At 30.8% G+C, this 22,097-nt stretch overlaps 1 protein-coding gene and 1 pseudogene across 1 annotated transcript; one reads left to right on the forward strand and one right to left on the reverse strand.

Moving 5' to 3' along the window:
• Positions 1-975: 975 nt before the first annotated feature.
• LOC132740359 (macrophage mannose receptor 1-like) lies at positions 976-12,445 on the reverse strand (annotated as a pseudogene).
• A 3,977-nt stretch (positions 12,446-16,422) lies between these two features.
• Positions 16,423-22,097, forward strand: LOC132740354 (macrophage mannose receptor 1-like; the record flags this gene model as incomplete). Its single annotated transcript, XM_060728239.1, is given in 8 exon segments — positions 16,423-16,455; positions 18,122-18,176; positions 19,010-19,075; positions 19,748-19,808; positions 20,118-20,203; positions 20,800-20,890; positions 21,286-21,504; positions 22,013-22,097. Coding segments are annotated over 7 exon segments (635 nt in total), but the record flags the coding sequence as incomplete, so codon positions are not given.

The raw sequence follows: 22,097 nt of genomic DNA on the forward strand, positions 1-22,097 counted from the left end.
GGTAAATTTGGGTAAATTTTAAGAATTTTTTTTAATTAGGCTCCCTAATTAGAAAAATGGTCAGACATGTGGTAAAAATGGGTGGGGTAGGGTAACATTTTTATACAGATTTCATAAATTTTAAGTAGAAACCATAATTTTGCTTATGTGGATTGTTAGCTGAATGGTACTATTTGTTTCTTACCAAAAATTCATGGGAAAACATTTTTCATTAGTCTAAGAATGTTATTGCAGATTATTTAAAGGTTCCTCATTTCTAAAAAAGGGCCCTCATAACATCCTAGCTTGAGTTCAGAAAAGTGGCCATAACTTGATTTCCGTATGGTAAACTTTGTTTAAATTTTGCAAACAGGTGTACTTTAAGGTATACATCTGACCTATGATGTAAATTCTTTAGTTCCTGATAGTGCCCATTAGGGTCCTAATACCTTAAATATATGATGTTATATTGTATACGTTGTATTTTGGACCGGAGGCCTTTCTTAACAAATAAAATTTGAATTTAAATTCTACTTTATAAATAAATATGTTTAAAACAGTTACAGATATATATAAATTTAAAATGTGCTGTAGTATTTTAAAAAGATAAATAAGTAAATTACAAAGTGACATGGGGCATATGTTTCCAAGAGGAAAAGATCGTTAATTTCCAACCGCCTGCTCTTTACAGCTGTGGGATGCAATCCCTCCCGCCAGGGATTCTTTCATTCCAGGTAGCTTGCGAATTGTCTGTACTCAGGTTCATGCTCGTGTTTGAAGTTATATACGGAAGAGCACATAAGGTCTTTTTTCCACAAGAAAGGCTTGACAGTCACCATAATTATGACCTCTAAAGTGTCTATGTTGTCTTAAACCCAACCATATTTACATATATACATTAGTATAAATACATAGTGAAAATACAAAATCAAAACAAAGACACAATGTACTTAAAATGTAAAGCAGCTCAAAAAACAAAAGCAAAATCAACACAGGTTAAATAGTGACCCTTTTATTTATCAGATGATTATAGACATATTATCAATATTTTATTTCAATCACAATTAGTTTCAAAAGATAAATCTCAAAAAGATGTCTGACTTATAAACTCAGGGTCTTCTCATATTACGTTGATTCATCTATTGTTCTGAAAAAATTTAAAAAACAACAACATGATAAGTTTATTCACGTTACACTTATGTGCTATACACATCTACATGAGACTACGTGTACTTTGCTGTAAAATTGTATTTAATTATAACGGCGAATATTCAATCTCATTAAAACCAGATCATCGTTTTCGCTCCGTTACTTCGCTACGAGCGTAGGGTAGTGGAACGACAGTAAGGATATGATTTTAATGAGATTGGGCGAATATTGTATTTGTTTCTTTGAGAATCTGACAGAAATATAATCCACTACATGAACTCTAGATGCATGCCACTTTCATGACTGGCGTTGTCATGAGTATATCAGATATATACGTCTGAATATAAAACCAAGAAGTAATTTTGATTTGTTTTATGGTTTTTGTTGCTTATTCGACGAATGTTAATAAGTCAAAATATATGTCACTGGCTATAAAAAGCTTGTTCTAAACTGTCTATAAAATAGATTTGTTTTACGATTAGTCATGTGATTGCTGTACAGACAGGTTGATACTGTAGTTGCAGATTAAAATGAGTGATTAAGGATAGATTGTTAATTTCCTTTACCATAAGTTGTTTTAGATGTGTTCAAATAAAAAACAATGATACCGAAAAGTCTGAAATTTACAAACCCGAGGGCTCTGTCTGGCAGAGGTATGCGCCAATATTTGTACATATCCAGTCATTCCATCCTATACCCCAATCTCTCCAGTAAAGATGTATGCAATCTTCATTACTATTGAAGTCATCGGGCTGATTACTCCTCCAATTTGTGAAATTCCAAGGAGCGCCAGAATTCCATGCATAAACGCCTTCTTCAGCTTTGTCAGATGCTCCAATCCAGAAATAGCGATCTGAAATATCAAAGTTTTATCTTTTTTATTATATTCTTTTAACCATGCAGTTTTACCTGGCAAGGATCAGGTCTTAGCTTAAGTTTTGTATTTTGCTATTGAAAAACCATAAAAGTACATTTTACCCCAGGAATGAATATTTTTTGTTATCTTAGGAACGGCATAGTTAACACGGGTTTGATAACATTAAACTAATAATTTTAGAGCATTTTAGATGCTTATCGCCTGACGAAAGTATTTAAGAATGCGAAATTATGTGTCATTAAAGTAGCAAAACGTAAACAAAGTAATATGTTGACCTCTTCACAAAATACTACAGTACTATAAAAGTATATATTAACTAATTGCCAAAAAAAGGAACAGAAGCAAAAGATGGTGTAGCTAATTGGCCAATCAGTAACATTTTGGAAACTATGAAAGTAGACCAACATTAAAAAACTTTTGATAAATAAAAAGAAAGTTATTTCTGAAGCATATTGTGCCTCTAACGTTTTCAAGGATTGTTCCGAAGATAAAGAAAAGCAAATTGAATTCAATATTCAGTAGGTAATGGGTAAACACAAAGCTTACCGGTCCTTTTCTTAGCCTCCGCGATGATAAATGTATTTGTGTCTACATCATATATTTCAGCTAAAGAAGCACCTTGAGCTTCACATGCAACCTGCAAAATATTTGACATATCTTCATAAATACAAAAGTGTAAAAAGAAAGTACAATAATTCATGTCTTTGCAAAAACATTGTCGAATAAGTGAATTGTGATTATTTTCTAAATTTATCAAATGTTGTTTCTATTAAAGTATTCAAAATCATTATCGTGTATTATACGTACAGTATATCACTATAGATTTCCATGGCATGAAATAAAGTAGTATCGTTTAGTAAAAGCTGTTTCGCACCCGGATATTTAAGATGACACACGCATTAAACCTGTCTAACTATGTAACGATAGATCTATTATTTTTGAAGTGGCGCCTAAATGAATGCATGTATAATGGAAACAAGATATATTGGAAACTTGTCAATGAACAATGTTAACGATATTTTGGTTACTACGGTAATGATTGATGAATATCCGTAAACGCCAGTATAGTGTGTTCTTAAACATTTTTTACAAGATATAATTGTGCAGTGTCATAAACTTACATTGGCACCATCCCAATTAGTTGTTTCAGTACTAAAGAAGAAACAGGTATCCTCCCACATTAACCAATCAGCTGGACACGATACTGATATAGAAATAAGTGAAAGAGAAACACAATTAATAACATCTACACCACAATTTCATATATACGTGTTGACCAAGCCTTTTGTCGTGGATTAATCTTATTATAATTAAATATCATATCCAAAATCATAACGAAATCAAGTTCATTACACAAGTGTAAAGGTTATTTATTTAAGTTTATATATAACAGTATGGTTAATGAAATTATTTTGTATACCCGTTTACTATCAACCTGAACACAAAGTTGTCAATGTTCTTTTATTTTATCTAATATTCTTTTAGTGTTTGTTTTCATATTAAGCATCAAAATTAGAAAGAAATGTAGCTTTAATTATCATGTTCCAAAGAAACTTTCCTATATTCCTAAGCGTATCATGACAATGTTTGAAAATTTGCTTTATTAGTCATAACTTTCTTTTAAACGTAGATACTTACGTTGACAGTTTGTCCCAGTGAAGCCCGATGGACACGTGCATGTGTATTCGTTTACACCGTCATCACATATTCCACCATTTAGACAGGGGTTTGATGAACAGTCATCATAATCTAAACATAATTAAGCTTTGTAGTACACATGCATCTCCTTTATTAAATTTCATTTAGATATGAATTTCTTATGTAGTTAGCAGTATGTATGTTATACCATAAAATGACTTAATTAACCCTTGATATGCTGAAATTGAACTTCGTTAGTCTTTGCCAAAAGAATAGAGCAAGGCTAGTCCGCACGTCGGTGAAGCCTGACAAATTTCTTATTGATGCGGTCATTGAATGTCAATCTTCCTTGTTGATATCTGTTCTCATATATAGTTCTGTTACCTTCTCTTTTATACATTATTGATAATGAAATCCCTTAAACTTTGAATGTACTGCTCCGAATTTAAGGCAAAGCAAATCCATTATGCATTAGGGTCATTAGTTGTTTGTTTCAAAAATATATTGACGAATGACACAAAGAATGTTATGTGAGTGTGAACGTTCCTATAATCAAAAAATTTGAAAATTTAAAAGAACCAAATGGGCAATTGACAGAGTTTTGCGCCTAATTAACAGCCCCCATTTCCTCCTGCACCGCCTGACCTCTAGTTTTTTTGAAAAATAGGGAAAATTTAATGATACCAAGGGGCCCATTTTGCCAGAGAAGCGCGTATTCCCCAAAAACCCCAGTCATTCTATTGCACCGCCTGACCCCCAGTTATGTGTAAACAATCTTCACCGTTCCAATCATCCGGATTAGCATCTTTCCAATTTTCATATCCCCAAGGTGCACCAGAAATCCATGCAAAGTTACCTTCACTCTCTTTGTCATTTCCTCCAAGCCAAAAGTACCGATCTACCGACATGAAATTGTATAGCATAAGATACATGTATATTGATTAATTCCTAAGTGTAATAAAAATGACACCTCTCCCGAAAATTGCTGTTTTAGACTGCGAGCTTTATTAGCACCGCGCTTATGCTCCAGTGGATGTTTATTTTTTCCCAAGCAACCGGTAACCGATGACACATTTCTGTATCATTACTGTCAAGGTGGCTAGGAACAACAATAATAAGTATAATCTTCTTATATACGTGAATTGTTTGTTACCTTTTGATAGAACAAAATAGCAAATAACGGTATATGGAAGTGCAGGGAACGAAATATTAAAAGTGAATTTAGGATAATAAATGCTTGCAAGAAGAGTTATCTTTTCATAGCTTACCAGATCTTTTTTCCGCTTCAGCCAAAACGAATGCATCCATTTCTGCATCGTATATTTCGGCAAGAGCTGCATCTTGACCTTCACACGCAATCTGCGAAATAGTCGTGTCCATTTAGAAATAAAGTGTGGTAAGTGAAAGATATGATCGTTCTAGTATCAAATTTTCTAAATTATTTTATAACGCACTGTTTTTATGATTATCGCCGTATTTACACATGTGTTGAGGTTTTTTGGTGCATTCAGTTTGCCCTGCTATTGTGGCTTGGTGCGTGTCGGGGACTGCGTCCTGTGAACGTTGCTTTTGCCTTGTTGATCTTTACTCTTAATTATTTAAATACAAGTTTTCACCACAGTAATGTTTAAATGTTGAATATTGCAATAGCCACTGCTACAGTGCTATATGATGTGAATAGCATGAATTTACCACTACCGTGAATGAACAGGCGCAATCTGTCGGACCTGTAAAATTTTCAATTTGACCGTTTCGGGTGGACGTCATTGGGTTACTATATCTTTTTTTTGTTATATTTTTCTTGTATTTCGGTGTCATTGACACCAATGCTTTATTATGTTTTGCTTAGACTGGAGCTATGGGCGTGAGTGATGATGCACTTTCATTATTTCTCGTAAACAGACCCATTCAAACCGAGTTTTCGGTATTTACTTTCTTCATTTTGTTTTTTACTCTTGAGGAGGGATCAGCCCTTTTCCATAGATTTATTTGATAAGCCATAATAAAAGATAGGTGAACAATTGTTTTAGGTTAGGATTTATGAATGTTTTCGCGATTTGAGTAAATACAATATTTTGGCGGGTGTTGTTTTGATCGTAACCCTTAACCTTCTAGAACCAAAAAATGTCATCAGCTACGAGCTAGAATATCCTTTACATCATTGCATTCTAACGACGACACTCTTTACTATTAGTAGACCATAACTTTCATCTAGATATCCAAAAAATTCATAATGGACAGTTCATACTAAAATCCATTAAATTCAACAGCTTTACTGTAATAAATGAAATAATAAGAAAGAAAAACATATCTTAATTTACATTACATAAGATATTTATCACAGAATTAATTATAATATATACAAATGACATTGCTTTCATATATAACTGCAAGAACACACATTTAGACGATTTTTCATATACATGTAATACATCTTTAATTAGCTATATTGTTATAAAATAACATGAATTGTGTCTATCGTACTGAATTGAATGAAACTCACCTTTGCATTATCCCAGCTAGTTTGTTCTGTACTGAAAAACAGACAAGTTTCGTCATTCCACATAATCCATCCTTCAGGACAAGAGGCTAAAGGCGTGTGCAAAAGAGAAACAACGTTTTCATTATGTATATCATAAAGATAAATGTCCATTTAATCAAAGCTAGTTAAAGGATTGCACACACGTTTGTAAACAAATTCAATAAATCTGATTTATATTAAACAATTATACAAAACAATGTGTGAAGCTTGAAAGAAACTGTAGGTCCTTTCAAGGAAAAAAATCATCAGTAACTTTTACAGAACTACCTGTCCAAAAAGAGCATTTATAAAACTCATCAATCTTTCTATAGGGACATTTAAAAACTTGAAATAATGGTAATGGCTTCTACTTACATTCGCAATTAACCCCAGCGGTGTTCGGGGGACATGTGCATGTGTAACTGTTATCCCCATCGGCACATTCACCACCGTTCTTGCATGGACTTGCCTCACATTCATCATAATTGACTATGACAAGTCAAAAAAAGAGTTTAATATAGCAAAAAAATGTTTTCTTTTTATTTGTTGGTTTTTGTTTATTTGTTTCTTTCTTTCTTTTTACGCCGAATTTACACAATAATGATTATATATAAAATCTTGAAAATCCCTATAACAGGTGAAACATTTTTCTACAACGATTATAATAGTTTTGCTAATAAATAATTACAATATATTGAAAAAGGCTTGTTCCCGCTATCTTTATTGTTTGAACATAACATTTTGGCAATATTTTTTTTCGTCATACATAATACTTTTACATGCTTATCAGGACAAGTCCTTTACAGGTTCACGGTATAATATTAATAATCCCCAAGCCATAATTCTTCATTGGTTATTTGTTTAAAAAAATAATATCGTTTAGTGACCACATTAATGTTAGTGTTGAGTGTGAACGATTCCTATAATCAGAAAATTTGACAATTTAATGATACCTAATGGGCCCATTTGACAGAGATATGCGTCTGTATTACCACAACTCCAGTCATTCTATCCTGCACCGCCTGACCTCCAGTATGTGTGTAAACAATCTTCACCGTTCCAATCATCCGGATTAGCACTTTTCCAATTTGTATATCCCCAAGGTGCACCAGAAATCCATGCAAAGTTACCTTCACTTTCTTTGTCATTTCCTCCAAGCCAAAAGTACCAATCTGCCAACATATAATTGCCCAAGTATAGCATAAGATAAACTGATTAATTTCTAAGAATGATTAAAAAGAATTTAACAAAAAATTACAATTAAAAATACACATATTGCTGTTTCAGACTGCGAGCTTCATTAGCATCGCACATATGCTCCAGTGGATATTTCATTTTTTCCCAAGCAACCGGTAACAGATGGCACATTATTGTATCATCATTGTCAAGGTGGCTAGGCACAACAATAATAAGTATAATCTTTATATATACTTGATTTATGTGTTATCTTTTGATAGAACAATAAAGCAAATAATGGCGTATGAAAATGCAGAGAATGAAATATTGGAAATGAATTTAAGTAAATAAATGCTTGCGAGAAAAGTTATCCTTTCATAGCTTACCAGATCTTTTTTCCGCTTCAGCCAAAACAAATGCATCCATTTCTGCATCGTATATTTCAGCTAGAGCCGCATCTTGACCTTCACATGCAATCTGCAAAATATCAATGTCCATTTAGGAAATATTCCAATTTTATGTATTATACCACGCATTATTGTTGATTATCCCGGTAGGATTTTTTATTCAAATTTTCACCAGAATCATGTATAAAAGTTGCATATTGTATAAGCCGTAACTATGTGAATTTTTTTATTATTTCTCATTAAAAGGCTTTTTTCAAAGTGACTTTTCAATATTTCTCATCTTCAGTTTGTTTCGATTGTTCTCGAGGGATATGACATTTTCCATAGTGTTAATGAACAACTGTTCTAGGTCAGGATTCGAAAATATTTATGCGATTTAAGTAAATACAATATTTACTAAAAAAATGCATTCATAGACGGAAACATACATTTTGAACAGTTAAATTGTTTGTTTCGTTTACCAGTTGGATGTAGTAAACAGACATAAATGTTTTGTTTAAAAAAATTAAAAAATTTATATAAAATTCTATAAAGTTCTGCAGTTTAACTCTTAAACCTTCTGTAACCAAAGGTTATTAACTATTGCCATCATTAAAAACACTTGGATAGGCTTCACTGCATTCTGACCACGCTCTATACTACTGGTTCAGCAATTTCAAATTTTCATCTAGATATCCTCGAAATTGATAATAGACAGTTTATAAAATGGAAGATGCACAAATCCATTAAGAAATTTAACAGCTTAAATGTAATAAATGTAATTATAAGGTAAAAATATTTTTACATTACAAAAGATTTTAGAATTAATTTATTTATGATATATAAAATGGTATTGTTTTTTATATATAACTGCATATTTAAGTGATTTTTTACATGACAGATCTTTAATACTCTTCATATCTTGACTAACAATACGAAGATTGACATAAATCTGACACTGTAATGTTGTATTTCAAACTATAACGTATTTCTTCGATTACATATGTCATTTTTATACTTTGTTATTTTCAGCCAATTATGCTCTTTCATTTATATAACACAGTATAATATATGATTTGATGTCCCTTCTTCTCTTCATGTTGTTTTATTGTTATAAAATAAAATGAATTTGGTCTATCGTACTAAATTGAATGAAACTCACCTTTGCATTATCCCAGCTAGTTTGTTCTGTACTGAAAAACAGACAAGTTTCGTCATTCCACATAATCCATCCTTCGGGACAAGATGCTAAAGGCGTGTGCAAAAGAGAAACAACATTTTTATGATGTATATCATGAAGATAAATGTCCTTTTATTCAAATAAGTGTTAAATGATATTACACAAGATTGTAAACAAATTCGATAATTATATTATATCAGCAAATACATAGAAATGTTCAAAGCTTGAAAACACTATCCTTGGAGGGCAAAAATAACATCGTTAAATTCAAGTAGTTCACTTGTCCAAAGATGAACATTTCCAAATTTCCTTAAAGTTATATAGAAAGTTTGGTAATTTATATTATGGTAAAACTTTTTTTTGAAATTTGATAAATTATTATATAAATACCTGGAAAACAGGTATCGAAACCAGTTACTGGAGATGTCGTACAAATATTTCCTTCTCCACACTAAAATAAATATATAAATAAACATAAATAACTCAAAACTAACTGAAACATAAACGTTATTTGTATTTAAACAGTGATACAATAAACCAAAATACTAAAATATACTTTTGTCTTTTAGATTATTTACACGACATGTTTTGGCACAACAAACTGAATAAGAAATTTCAGTTCCTATACAATATTTTTCTAAGTTATCTTAAGGTCAGATTTTAAAGAGCACTTTAAACACAAATAATCTTTCAGTGACAATCCGAAACAGTGTCAATAAAACTGGTCCTTTCATACCACATTTCCATTCTCATTTATGTAAGATACATAGGGATTCTATACATTGTATACCTTTGTAAGGAACTGCATCATAATCATTTCGAGTTTAGCAATATACATATATAATAACCTTAACAAGAATATTTTTAAAAAAAAATCATCGAAATATATTTTATTACCAAATACAAGCGAAACCACTTACGTCTGCACTACTTTCACATGACAATGACTCAACAGGTTTACCTATCGCTAGAATTGACACTAGAATCTGGTAAGAAAATATTAGATAATAATGGTTAAAGTTATTATATTCACACACTTGGAACATTGATTTCAAACTCAAATTAAAAAATACATAATCAGTCATTGAAAAAAATGCTCAATATCTAGTATGCAAAATAAGCCACAATGCTATATAATATTCTGACCATCAAATGGTTATTCAAGCCATATCCAGACAGGAAATCGAATACTTATTACAGAAAGCAATATAATCAAAATATTAGTCACAATAAATGGTCATTGAGTAACTCTTGGAAACTATAATAGGACGCAATATATATAAAGTTTTTGAGAAATAAAAATAAAAGCATTTCTGTGGTATAATGGGTCTTTAATATTAGCAAAATAAACAACGAAACTTTACAGACTATGCGACAATTATAGATTTCCTCAAGCCTTTCCTTCTTCGCAGTCTTTCATCGTGATATCCCTATAAATATTGGCTATTTCAAAAAGGGAGTTGGTTAAGTGTTTTGCTCAACTCATCTGGAAAAGCGTTTAAAACGGATATTAAAGAGTAATGACTCACCGTGATATAGCTCGCAAAAGTATCCATCCTTATTCAAATATCCAGAAATGCACTTCTGAAAGGTCCTCTTAAATTAAAATAAAAATCTTACAGAAGGCACATTTTAATGATTTCAACCGTGTGCATGAAGTAAGCTAGAGAGTTTGTATATAGATAATATTGAAAAGAAACTGAAACGGAAATTAATATTTCTTATTTAATATACTTTACATTACAAATAAAATAAACATTTCATGTAAACTACATTTTTACATGTACCACAAACTGATTCAATACCATGCAATTCCGCATCCCTTAAAGAACATTATTAATTCTGTACTTTCAGCCAATGGATATATCTAGTAACAAAAAAGGAAAATTATGTTTAAGGATTTTCGCATGAAGTTGTCATTTCCAGGTACAAAACATATATATGTAAATTTAAATTCAAATTGTGAATGTTTTTTTGCAGAGGAATTTTAAACAGATAGCTACGTCGACCGTCATGACAACTCATGATTTCGTACATCTGCTGTATTATTTATATTTTGTCAGTTTGACATGTTATATTGACCTTAATTAACGATTGTAAATGAGAAACTCGGGTCATTTAACACTTATCGGCTCATATACGACCATATAACCTGTTATGCATCATTTAAAACAATTTTAAGTACATCCCAATAATTATCGTAGATATAAATATAAAGTAATTTACAAATTTGCTTCATCTATGAATAAGGAAATATTATGTAAACATAATGATTTTGCAATGAAAATGTACGTTACATTTATGAATTTCAATACATAATCATATCTAAATAAAACAGTAAACAATCCATGCGATGTCATAATTATATAGTCAAAAACCTAATAATAAAATATATTTTAAAAGTATAATCATAAAATTTTGTGTATCTTAAGTTCGTTCTCCAATATGATCTTTCTCAACGCTATCGTATTTATTAGTGTTACTATATAGAATTTGCTATTTTAATTCATAAAGTTTCTTTAGTTCACTTTGCTATTTACAAGTTGTACATTGTTTCACGTATATATCAGAGCGTAACCAGCTAATTTTTATTTCCAATAATTCTGCAAAAAAGAGATTTTAATACAAAGGTAACACTTTTTCATCAGTTATGTAAATCAAAATAAAAACAGGCTAGTCAGTGATTGTTTAACTTATATAACAGAGGACAATAAATGGCTTCTTGCCAAAGGATATTTTCTTTAAAATAAGTAGGTTTTTTCCCAAAAATCTTAACGTACACCAGCTTTTTTATTTCCCAAATTAGCAAAGTTAGCGATAATTTTCCCCAAAATCAAGAAGCACAGGTCTCTTCCCACTAATCAATGCTAGCTTTTTTAAATGAATAGTATTTAAAAACGAGAATAATAATGGTAAAAGTGTGAAATATCGTATACTTTCTTATACAAATGTCCCCCCGATCGATGAAATTGAATAAAATATCAAGCTTGAAATACTAGTAAGAAAAATAAACTTTTTCCTTTGGAAACAAAACAATTTTTTTTGTACATATGCTACCTAGTTCAAGGTATCCCGAAAATGTACCTTACAACAAAAAAGTATCAACACTGTTATTATTTGTAAATTAAACAATTGATGTGCATTTTTTTATTATAAACGATACATTGCCTTATACAAAGAATATTGAATAAGTGTACTAAACAGTATTTAACACACAAAATATACATACACACCCAAACATTGTTAAAAAAAAGTAAAGAAAATATGAAACAATCCTTAGCAGTTATTTGTGTGTGCATCTGAATGGTTATTTTTCAAAATGAAATAACACATACCTGTTACAACAACGAAGAAAACAGTTATATGATTCAAAGCGTTAAAAGAAATACTTGTTACCACATTAAAAAGTTAAACTTATCATAACGTCTGCAACATTGCTAACCAAACACAAGTATAAAATGACTTACCTGCCAATGTTGTGGCACTTGGAACTGGTGTTTAAACTGCGTAACTTTCATTCTTTTATTCCCTAAATTTTGCACCAGCTTGTGAAGAATTGTATACATTTATCATATTACGATCAGCTGTTCCATTAATAAAGTTTCTATTTGTTAGATCATATCCCACACATATAATTCTACTGACTTTTTCCATAAGAGTTTCTATTGTAACTGTTTGAAATATAAAGGTATCGAAGAAGTAGCAATGATGATCCAACCTTGATTCTGTCAGGATTTGGATATATCACCATCATTCTATGCAATAATGTTAAATAAATAGTGAATGAAAACAAAATCACTTAACAACACGTTTGTCTGTCATATCCATACAACAATGAAACGACATCTGAAAGTGATTCTTTGTAATCCTTTGCTGTTATTGTTAAGTCAGCGATAAACACTAATAAACCTGGTGAAAACAAAGTAATCTGTATCAGGTTGATGGGAAATCTGTCATTCATACAAATCAATCTCCACGCAGGAGTTTGCGTACAAAAAGATAAGCTAGCTTTCACACGTATACCACGAAGTAGTACATTGCAAAAAACTCTTTGTAATATTTAACTTGAAGATTTTTGAAAATAATAAATTTCGAGCCATTTTGATGTGTTGAGGTAAAATTATGTGTCCAGTTACTCATTTGTATTTTTCTGTGTAAATTTTGGTTGCTGCGGATTGGTTCATTCTTTGGGAAGACAAAAAGGTAATCGGGGAAATCACATACATTATATTCTGCATATATTATCTGCATAGTAATTGACATTTTGTTTTCAGAATAAAAATTGTCTTAATCTGTAAAATGTGAACTGGTATATAAAAACATTTAATTCAGTGTTTGAATTGGTATATTCCATGGTACTAAATATAGCATGTATCATTTGATGAAACTAATTTAAACTATATTTCATACAAGATTAAAAGTTGTTTTGAATCACTCCAAATGAATCAGTCAAATGCTATAAAAATCGAGTCTGCTAAGCAAAATTTTCAAAATTAGCTCGGGCTGATTTACATTGAGATAATATCTTTGTAAAAGATAATACTCATGAGAAACAACACCCTTTATCATTGTCCATTTCAACTCTACCATCGCTCTACGACCAAAATAACCAAACATGACAAATTGGCGAGTTTAATTTTAAATTCTAAACAAGACTTTTTTGAAAAATCACTTATGAAAATATCAGCCTTTAATAACTCTGAAAAACATTATAACGTTCAGAAATAATTATTTTTACACATTGCCAAATGTTTATGATAAAACAATCGAAAGCAATAAACAAGGTACAATGTAGTATCTCAAAAAGCAATATCTATTTGTCCTTTTGTATATCCCAGGGTTATCTTGGGTTTAGAAACATAAAATCCTGGATCGCTAGGCTTTGTGTTATCACCATATATATCATAACATCACATAGCTTGTGTATATAATTTATTGTGGATTTTGTTATCACCTTACAAGCTGCTTTCATAATATACATTTCAATTCGTTTTTGGACAAGCATATCAACAAAATCGTTACAATAGTGATGTTTTAGGCATGTATATCCACATTTTCTTTCACTGTGTGCTTTGCTTTATTGCCAACCATTTCAAAACAACAGACATATGGTTATAACAATGTTATTTCGTCGTCAGATTGCATAGAATGTTACACAATATTATCAGTACATACTGGTAGTTAATCTATTCTTTTGTTTCTGCTATACCGCAAAAACAAAAGAATAATATTGCTACATCCGACTATCCAGCCGTCGATGTTGTTTTGAATTGATTGGCAATAAAGCGATGTAGTGAAAGAAATTGTTGATAATGTTTCCAAAAGCATCTCTATTATAACGATTCTGTGGATATGATTCTCTTGTATATTATGAAGGCAGCTTGTTGATAATCATGATTTGCTATACACAATAATAATAAGTTAGATTACATGATATAATACATCATAGCTATGGGATGTGATGCTATCTATAATATAAGCAATAATCTAGTTGATGATAATGACATCAAAAGCCAAGCGATCCCGACGTAATACAAGTCTGGTATATTTGTAACAGGACAAATAGATATTGCGTTTAGAGATTCCGTTTGAGGGAATGAACAATTTATTATTTAATGTCATACCACCCTGCTCGTGTTTTTGATGGCTTTATCGAGATCATTTCTTTCATGGCCATGTGTAAAATTAGACATTTCTGAATCATAGTCTGTACAATGTCATGATAAGTATGTATTTGACAATGTAAATCAGGCCCGTTTAACTTGAATAATTTTCCGTTGCTGAAAACATAAAATGGATGTTTTATAGCGTAGGTCTGTTACATTGGGAGTAATTCAAAATGGTTAAAACAACTTTAAATCCTGTCTGAAAAATCTTTCCACTTATTTTCATCGAATGATACATGCTTTATTTAGTACCACGGAACATTACAATTCAAACACTTATATGTTTCTATTTACCAGAAGTACTTCTGTTCGGGTATGATTTTGAACGTATATATAAGTATTCGAAAATGTTTACGAGTGACATTCATGGATGGGTCTAAATTAAACCCGTTATCTTGTTATCGTCCCAAAGAATGAACCAGTTCGCTGCATCATAAATTGAGACAAAAAACTTTAAATTAGTTACTGGACACATCATTTTACTTAAATGCATAATGTGGCGCTTTTTCTATTCTAAATCTTGCTGAAGAAAATAATTATTTTATATTCTCTTTCCTCGTCAAGGTCATTATCGATTATGTCTCAAATCCATCGGGCGTTTTAAATACAGATCAGTAAGGCAATTTATCATACTCAGCTTTGAACAAATGATATACATACCATAAATATGAATTTGTTTTTGAAATGAATTGACCTTAAAGATATACTATGCTCAAATTTGATATCAGAAAATATTATAATTGCTATACAGTCTCTTTGTTAATATGAAATAAACATGTTTTGACTTCACACAAAGTTGATATGTCATGTAATAAACTCTACACACTATAGGTCGTCACAATATGAATATATAGTGTCGTTAAAAAAACTTGCAGTTTTTTTTAAGAAAGACCAACTTTACTTGTCCTATTATAGAGCACGTGACATCAGATGCATAGTTTTATTCATTTTTTTATTCAAATTAGACATATTCAGTATGAATGTCATAGGTTTTAATAACTTTCTTCGATTAAAATATTTTACTCAAAAATGAGCATAGTATATCTTTAAATGCTCATACATATAAATAAACACTATCAAAACTGAATTTTTTTTCGATTCAAATGTTAAAGAATATGGTTGAATTCATTTATCCCTGTGGGATGGATGCTGTTACCTTCTCATTCATTTTGTAAGCTGTATTTAATATAGAACACAAAGCATTTTACTTGTTGCTGTTATTTATTTTATGTATATTCGTAAACTATATGTACCGAAGAAGTTTTTACCGCCATAATGTCATATCTCGTATAGAAGAAAGAATGATCACTGCGTGGAGGTTGAATTGTATGAAGAACGGATTTTCCGTTAACTTCATACAGGCAGATTACATTATTTCCATTGTGAAAACAAAAGAATTATCTTCAATGACGAATAGGGAACACTGCCACGTATATCTCTCAGCATAATGTGTTTTTCGCTGACTTAACCATAAAAGCAAAGGATAACAAAGAATTCCTTTCAGATATTGTTCCATTGTTGTATGAATATAAGACAAAATATGTTGTCAAATGAGTTTGCTTTGATTCACTATTTATGTAACATTCTTCACATAGTACAATGAATATATTTTCAAATTCTGACAGAATCAAGGATGGATCTCCATTGCTACTTTTTCGATACCTTGCTTTTTAAACCAATACCATAGAAACTCCTACGGAAAAAGCCAGGAGAATGGTGTGTGTGAGATATGATCTAACAAATGGAAGCTTTGTTAATGAAACAGTCGATCTTAATGATGAAAGTATAGAATATTTCACAAGCTGGTGCAAAATTTAGGGAATAAAAGAATGAAAGTTTCGCAGTTTAAACACCAGTTCCAAGTGTCGTCACAATATTGGAAGGTAAGTCCATTTGTGTTTGTGTCTAGTGAGCAGCAATGTTGTTTACGTTATGAGTTTAACATTGGTGTTATAATAAGTATTATTTTTAACGCTTTGAAACGCATAACTGTTTGTTTTTTTCGTTATTGTATCAGGTATGTGTTGTTTCTTTTTAAGCTTTTACCATTCATTCACCCAAGTAACCGCAATGTGATACCAATAATTGTTTCATATTTGTTTACTTTTGTCAATGTTTGTATTTTTGGAGTGTTTTATACTGTTTAATACACTTATTCAACATTCCCTGTGTAAGACAATTATCGTTTATAAAAATAAATGCACATCAATTGTTAAATTCTCAGATGATAAAAGTGTTGATACTTCTTTAATGTAAAGTACTTTTCTGGCAATCTTAAATCTTATTCAGATAGAAAAAATGCGATTGATATTTTTCGTTTCCAAGGTAGTTAGTCTTATAAGTTTTTCAAGCTTGATGTTTTAATCGAATTTAATCGAAAGGGGTAGGGCGTTTACATAAGATAGTAAACGTATGTGATGCTTCACACTTTTAACATTATCATGAACGCTTTTAAATGAACATTGTACGTATTAAAAAAAAGTTAGCATGGCTGTTTTCTTTATTTAGAAGAGGCATATGCTTCTTGACTTTGGGGATAATTTTCGCGAAATTTGCTCATTTCGGAAGTAAAGATTTAAAGCTGGTGTAAGTTTAGATTGAGTCGGAAATGACAACTGCATACGAAAATGGTTTAACATAATATTAATTTTTACTACACATTTTGTGAAGTTCTTTTAGGCCAGATGCGAAATTGCATGATAATGAAACACTATTTGGTACATGTAAAAGTAGCTTAACATGCATATACTATTATATGTTTTATTTTGTAATGTGCAGTATATTAAATGATAACTTGTATATTCAATATTATATAGGTAAAGGTAAAAGCGCTCTTGCTTACTTCACGCACATGGTAAAAATCATCAAACTTAACATTTTTTTCCGGCCGAAAGCCGGTCTGTTTTCAGTATAACTTCCTGTAAACTGTACAGGGAAGAACTGAATATCAGAAGAGTTTTCATTTGTCATTTTAAAATTACAAAATGAGATCTGTGAATCTCATCGGCCATTCTAAAATTAAATATAAAAGATAGTTCTTGTCATTTTAAGATAATTCTAAACTAAAATGTGAAGATTGGTTCTTGCAATTATGAAATATACTGTAAACGATTGTTAAAAAATAAAATGTTCAGGATAGTTCTTTTACAATCTAGTTAAATTGCTTAGAGAATAATATCAGGTACACTAAGTTTATGATGTTCAATAAGTATCTAATATATAATATGATTATTGATGTGTTCAATTGTTTTATTGCTAATATTTTTAAATTATTAAATTAATTTATAAAACAAAATAATTACTTTACCGACTTTGTACATGTTGGTGTTAGAAATTAAGTTCACTTACCGAAACACGGTTTGTTTAGAAACATATACATCTTAGAGTGTTCCATTTTTCAAGACCATTAATAACCTAACAAGAAATTATTATGTAATTGTTATGCAAGCTATGCTAACATTTCTATATTACTTTGCATGGAAAACTTAGAACTAACATATGCAAAGGGACCAGTTCTTCTTCTTTTTTTAAAGATAATTCTTGTTTCAGAAATACATTTCTGGATATTTGATTAAGGATGGAGAGTTTTGCGAGCTTTGTCACGGTGAGTCATTTTACTTAAATACCCGTTTTTTAACACTTTTTCCGATGAGTTGAGCAAAACACTTAATCAGTTCACTTTTTGGAATAGCTAACTATCTATAGGGATACGATAATAATGCATCAGATTGTGTAGAAGGACAAGCTTGCAGAAACCTATAATCGTGGTAAAGGCTGTATAGTTTCGGTTGTAGCATGGACATAGTTTATTTTGCTTATATTAAAGGTCCATTATTCCAGAAATGCTTTTATGTTTATTTACCAAATGCTTTTAATGTGTGGCATTCTGTAATAGTTTCCAAAAGGAGACTTAGTGGCTAATTACGTACATCATATTTTCTTATGTTGCTTTCTGGGAACTGGTACAGTTACAGATATTAAGTATTTTGTATGCAAGTCAAAATACTTCTTTATTTACAATAATTATTTGCTAGTGTTATTACTAATATTATAACATTCAAGCTTTTTTCTTCAGGTTATAAGAATCTTACATGATTGAAAGCTCTTTTTACTCGTGTTACCATAAAAAACGTTAGTCACAGTTTTATTTACTAATAGTGAAACGCTTTAAGATCAGCTTTCAGTTTCCAGGCTTCTTGTCGCCTTCGATTTCCTGCGCGGATATGGCTTGAACTTAATTATATATGTAAATGGTCAGAATATCATATTGTATTGTAGCTTATTTTGCATACTAGAAAATTGAGACTTGATTTTTGTAATGACTAATTATGTTGTTGTTGTTTTTTTTGTTGTTTTTTTTATTTGATTTTGAAAACAATGCTCCAAATGTGTGAATGAAGTATCTTTAACCATTATTATATCATATTTTCTTACCAGATTCTAGTGTCGATACTAGCGATAGGTAAACCTGTTGAGTCATTGTCATGTGAAAGTAGTGCAGACGTAAGTGGTTACGCTTGTATTTGGTAATAAAATATATTTCGATAAATGTTTCTCTTTTTTATTTTTTTCCTTTAAAATGATTATCTTTGAATTATGGTTATTACATTTTGCTGAAATTAAAATGATTATGATGCAGTTCCTTACAAAGGTATGCAATGAATAGAATCCCTATGTACCTTACATAATATGAGAATGGAAATTAGGGATGCCAGGATCAGTTTGATTGATACTGATTAAATCACGGGCCATGCTCCAAGCACCGGCTAATGCAGAAGTCAACATTTAAGAATGAAATTATTTGACATCGACAGAATGTGTTAACGAATGCAATAATTTTCGGAAAATACTTAAATCTTTATAGTACGTTTGGGAGTAAGCGCAGGTGAATGAATGTGTTGGATTGTCACTGTACTTTATCTGACTTTTTTCAAGATAACTCAGTATAAAATGTATAGCAATACTGAAATGTCTTATTTAGTTTCTCGTGTCAGATAAGATAATTTAAAAGACGGATGTACATTTTATTCTTTGGTTTATTATATCACTTTGTTAGTACAAAATAATGTTTTTGTTTCAGTAAGTAAATATAAATTAATTATGAGCTTTAATATATGAAACTATAGATAATATCTGCGTGTTATTTATGTTTATCTTAATATATATTCATCTTAGTGCGGAGAAGGAAATATTTGTACGACATCTCCAGTTACTGGTTTGGATACCTGTTACCCAGGTATTATATCATAATTTATCCAATTTCAAAAGAAGATTTTCCATGAATTAACTTACCAAATTTTTAAATATAATTTTGATGATTTTTAGAAAAACTCGTCTTTGGACAGGTACACAGGTATACGAAGTTATTTATTGCTCTCAAAGTATTTACAGTGTACATTGCTTTTAATTTTTAGATATATATATAAATGAATTTTCGAATTATTTTACAATCTCGTGTATAATCTTTTAACTAGCCATTGATTAAATGGAATTTTGTCATATATCCATAATGAAAACGTTGTTTCTCTTTTGCACACGCCTTTAGCCTCCTGTCCCGAAGGATGGATTATGTGGAATGACGAAACCTGTCTGTTTTTCAGTACAGAACAAACTAGCTGGGATAATGCAAAGGTGAGTTTCATTCATTCCATAATAGACACAATTCATTTCAGTTATTTTTAAGGCTAGCCTAGGTCTTTACTGGTGGCAAAAGTTAATAACTTATGGTTTCAGAATGGCAAGGGTTAAACTGTAGAAGTTTATGGAATTTTATATATATCTTTTAAATTTACAGAACAAAGATTTATTTTCGTCTATTTACTAAATCCAGCTGGTAAACGGAACAAACAATAGAACTGTTCAAAATGTATTGTTACCTCTTTAAATGTACATTTTTGTAAATTCTGCATTACTAAAATCACGTTTCAAACATTTTCGAATCGAACAATACAAAATGAAGAAGGTAAGTATTGATATGTCGATATGAAAAAGTCTTTTAATAAGAAATAATAAAGAGTGCAACGTTCTGGCCTAGGCAATATTCAACATTTATACATTAAATGGTGAAAATTTGAATTTAAAAAACCTCAACAGATGTGTTAATACAACAATAACCATTACAATCATTAACAACGATGCGTAATGATGATTTAGAAAATGTGAAACTAAAACGATCATATCTATTACTTACCACACTTTATTTCTAAATGACCATGACTATTTTGCAGATTGCGTGTGAAGGTCAAGATGCAGCTCTAGCAGAAATATACGACGCAGAAATGGATGCATTCGTTTTGGCTGAAGCGGAAAAAAGATCTGGTAAGCTGTGAAAGGCTAACTTTTCTTGCAAGCATTTATTATCTTAAAATCATTTCTTATATTTCATTCTCTGCATTTTCATACGCCATTACTAGTATTTGCTTTATTGTTCTATCAAAAGATAACACATAAATCAAGTATATAAAAAGATTACACTTATTATTGTTGTGCCTAGCCACCTTGACAATGTTGATACAATAATGTGCCATCTGTTACCGGTTGCTTGGGAAAAATGAAATATCCACTGGAGTATATGTGCGGTGCTAATAAAGCTCGCAGTCTAAAACAGCAATACGTGTATTTTTAATCGTAACTTTTTGTTAAATTCTTTTTAATCATACTTAGGAATTGATCAATTTATCTTATGCTATACTGGAGCTATTATATGTTGACAGATCGGTACTTTTGGCTTGGAGCAAATGACAAAGAAAGTGAAGGTAACTTTGCATGGATTTCTGGTGCACCTTGGGGATATGAAAATTGGAAAGATGCTAATCCAGATGATTGGAACGGTGAAGATTGTTTACACACATACTGGAGGTCAGGCGGTGCAGGATGGAATGACTGGGGTTGTGGTAATACAGGCGCATATCTCTGTCAAATAGACCCAATAGGTATCATTAAATTGTCATATTGTCTGATTATAGGAATCGTTCACTCTCAACACTAATATTAATGTGGTCACTAAACGATATTATTTTTTAAACAAATAACCAATGAAGACTGATGGCCTGGGGATTATAAATATTATACCGTGAACCTGTAATGGACTCGTCCTGATAAGCGTGTAACAGTATATGTATGAGAAAAAAATATATATTGCCAAAATGTTATGTTTCAAACAATACAGATAAAGATAGCGGGAACAAGAGAATGAAGTGTTGCCTTTTTCCAATATACATTGTAATTATTTATTAGCAAAACTATTACAATCGTTGTAGAAAAATGTTTCACCTGTTATAGGGATTTTCAAGATTTTATATATCAAATATTATAATTATTATATATATTGTGTAAAATCGGCGTAAATAGAAAGAAAGAAACAAATAAACAAACACCAACAAACAAAAAGGAAAAAAAATCTTGCTATATTAAACTCTCTTTTATTTTGCCTTGTCACAGTCAATTATGATGAATGTGAGGCAAGTCCATGCAAGAACGGTGGTGAATGTGTCGATGGGGATAACAGTTACACATGCACATGTCC

This window comes from Ruditapes philippinarum, unplaced genomic scaffold, assembly GCF_026571515.1.
Source record: "Ruditapes philippinarum isolate M1 unplaced genomic scaffold, ASM2657151v2 ctg4881_1_1_1_1, whole genome shotgun sequence".
Lineage (NCBI taxonomy): Eukaryota > Metazoa > Mollusca > Bivalvia > Venerida > Veneridae > Ruditapes > Ruditapes philippinarum.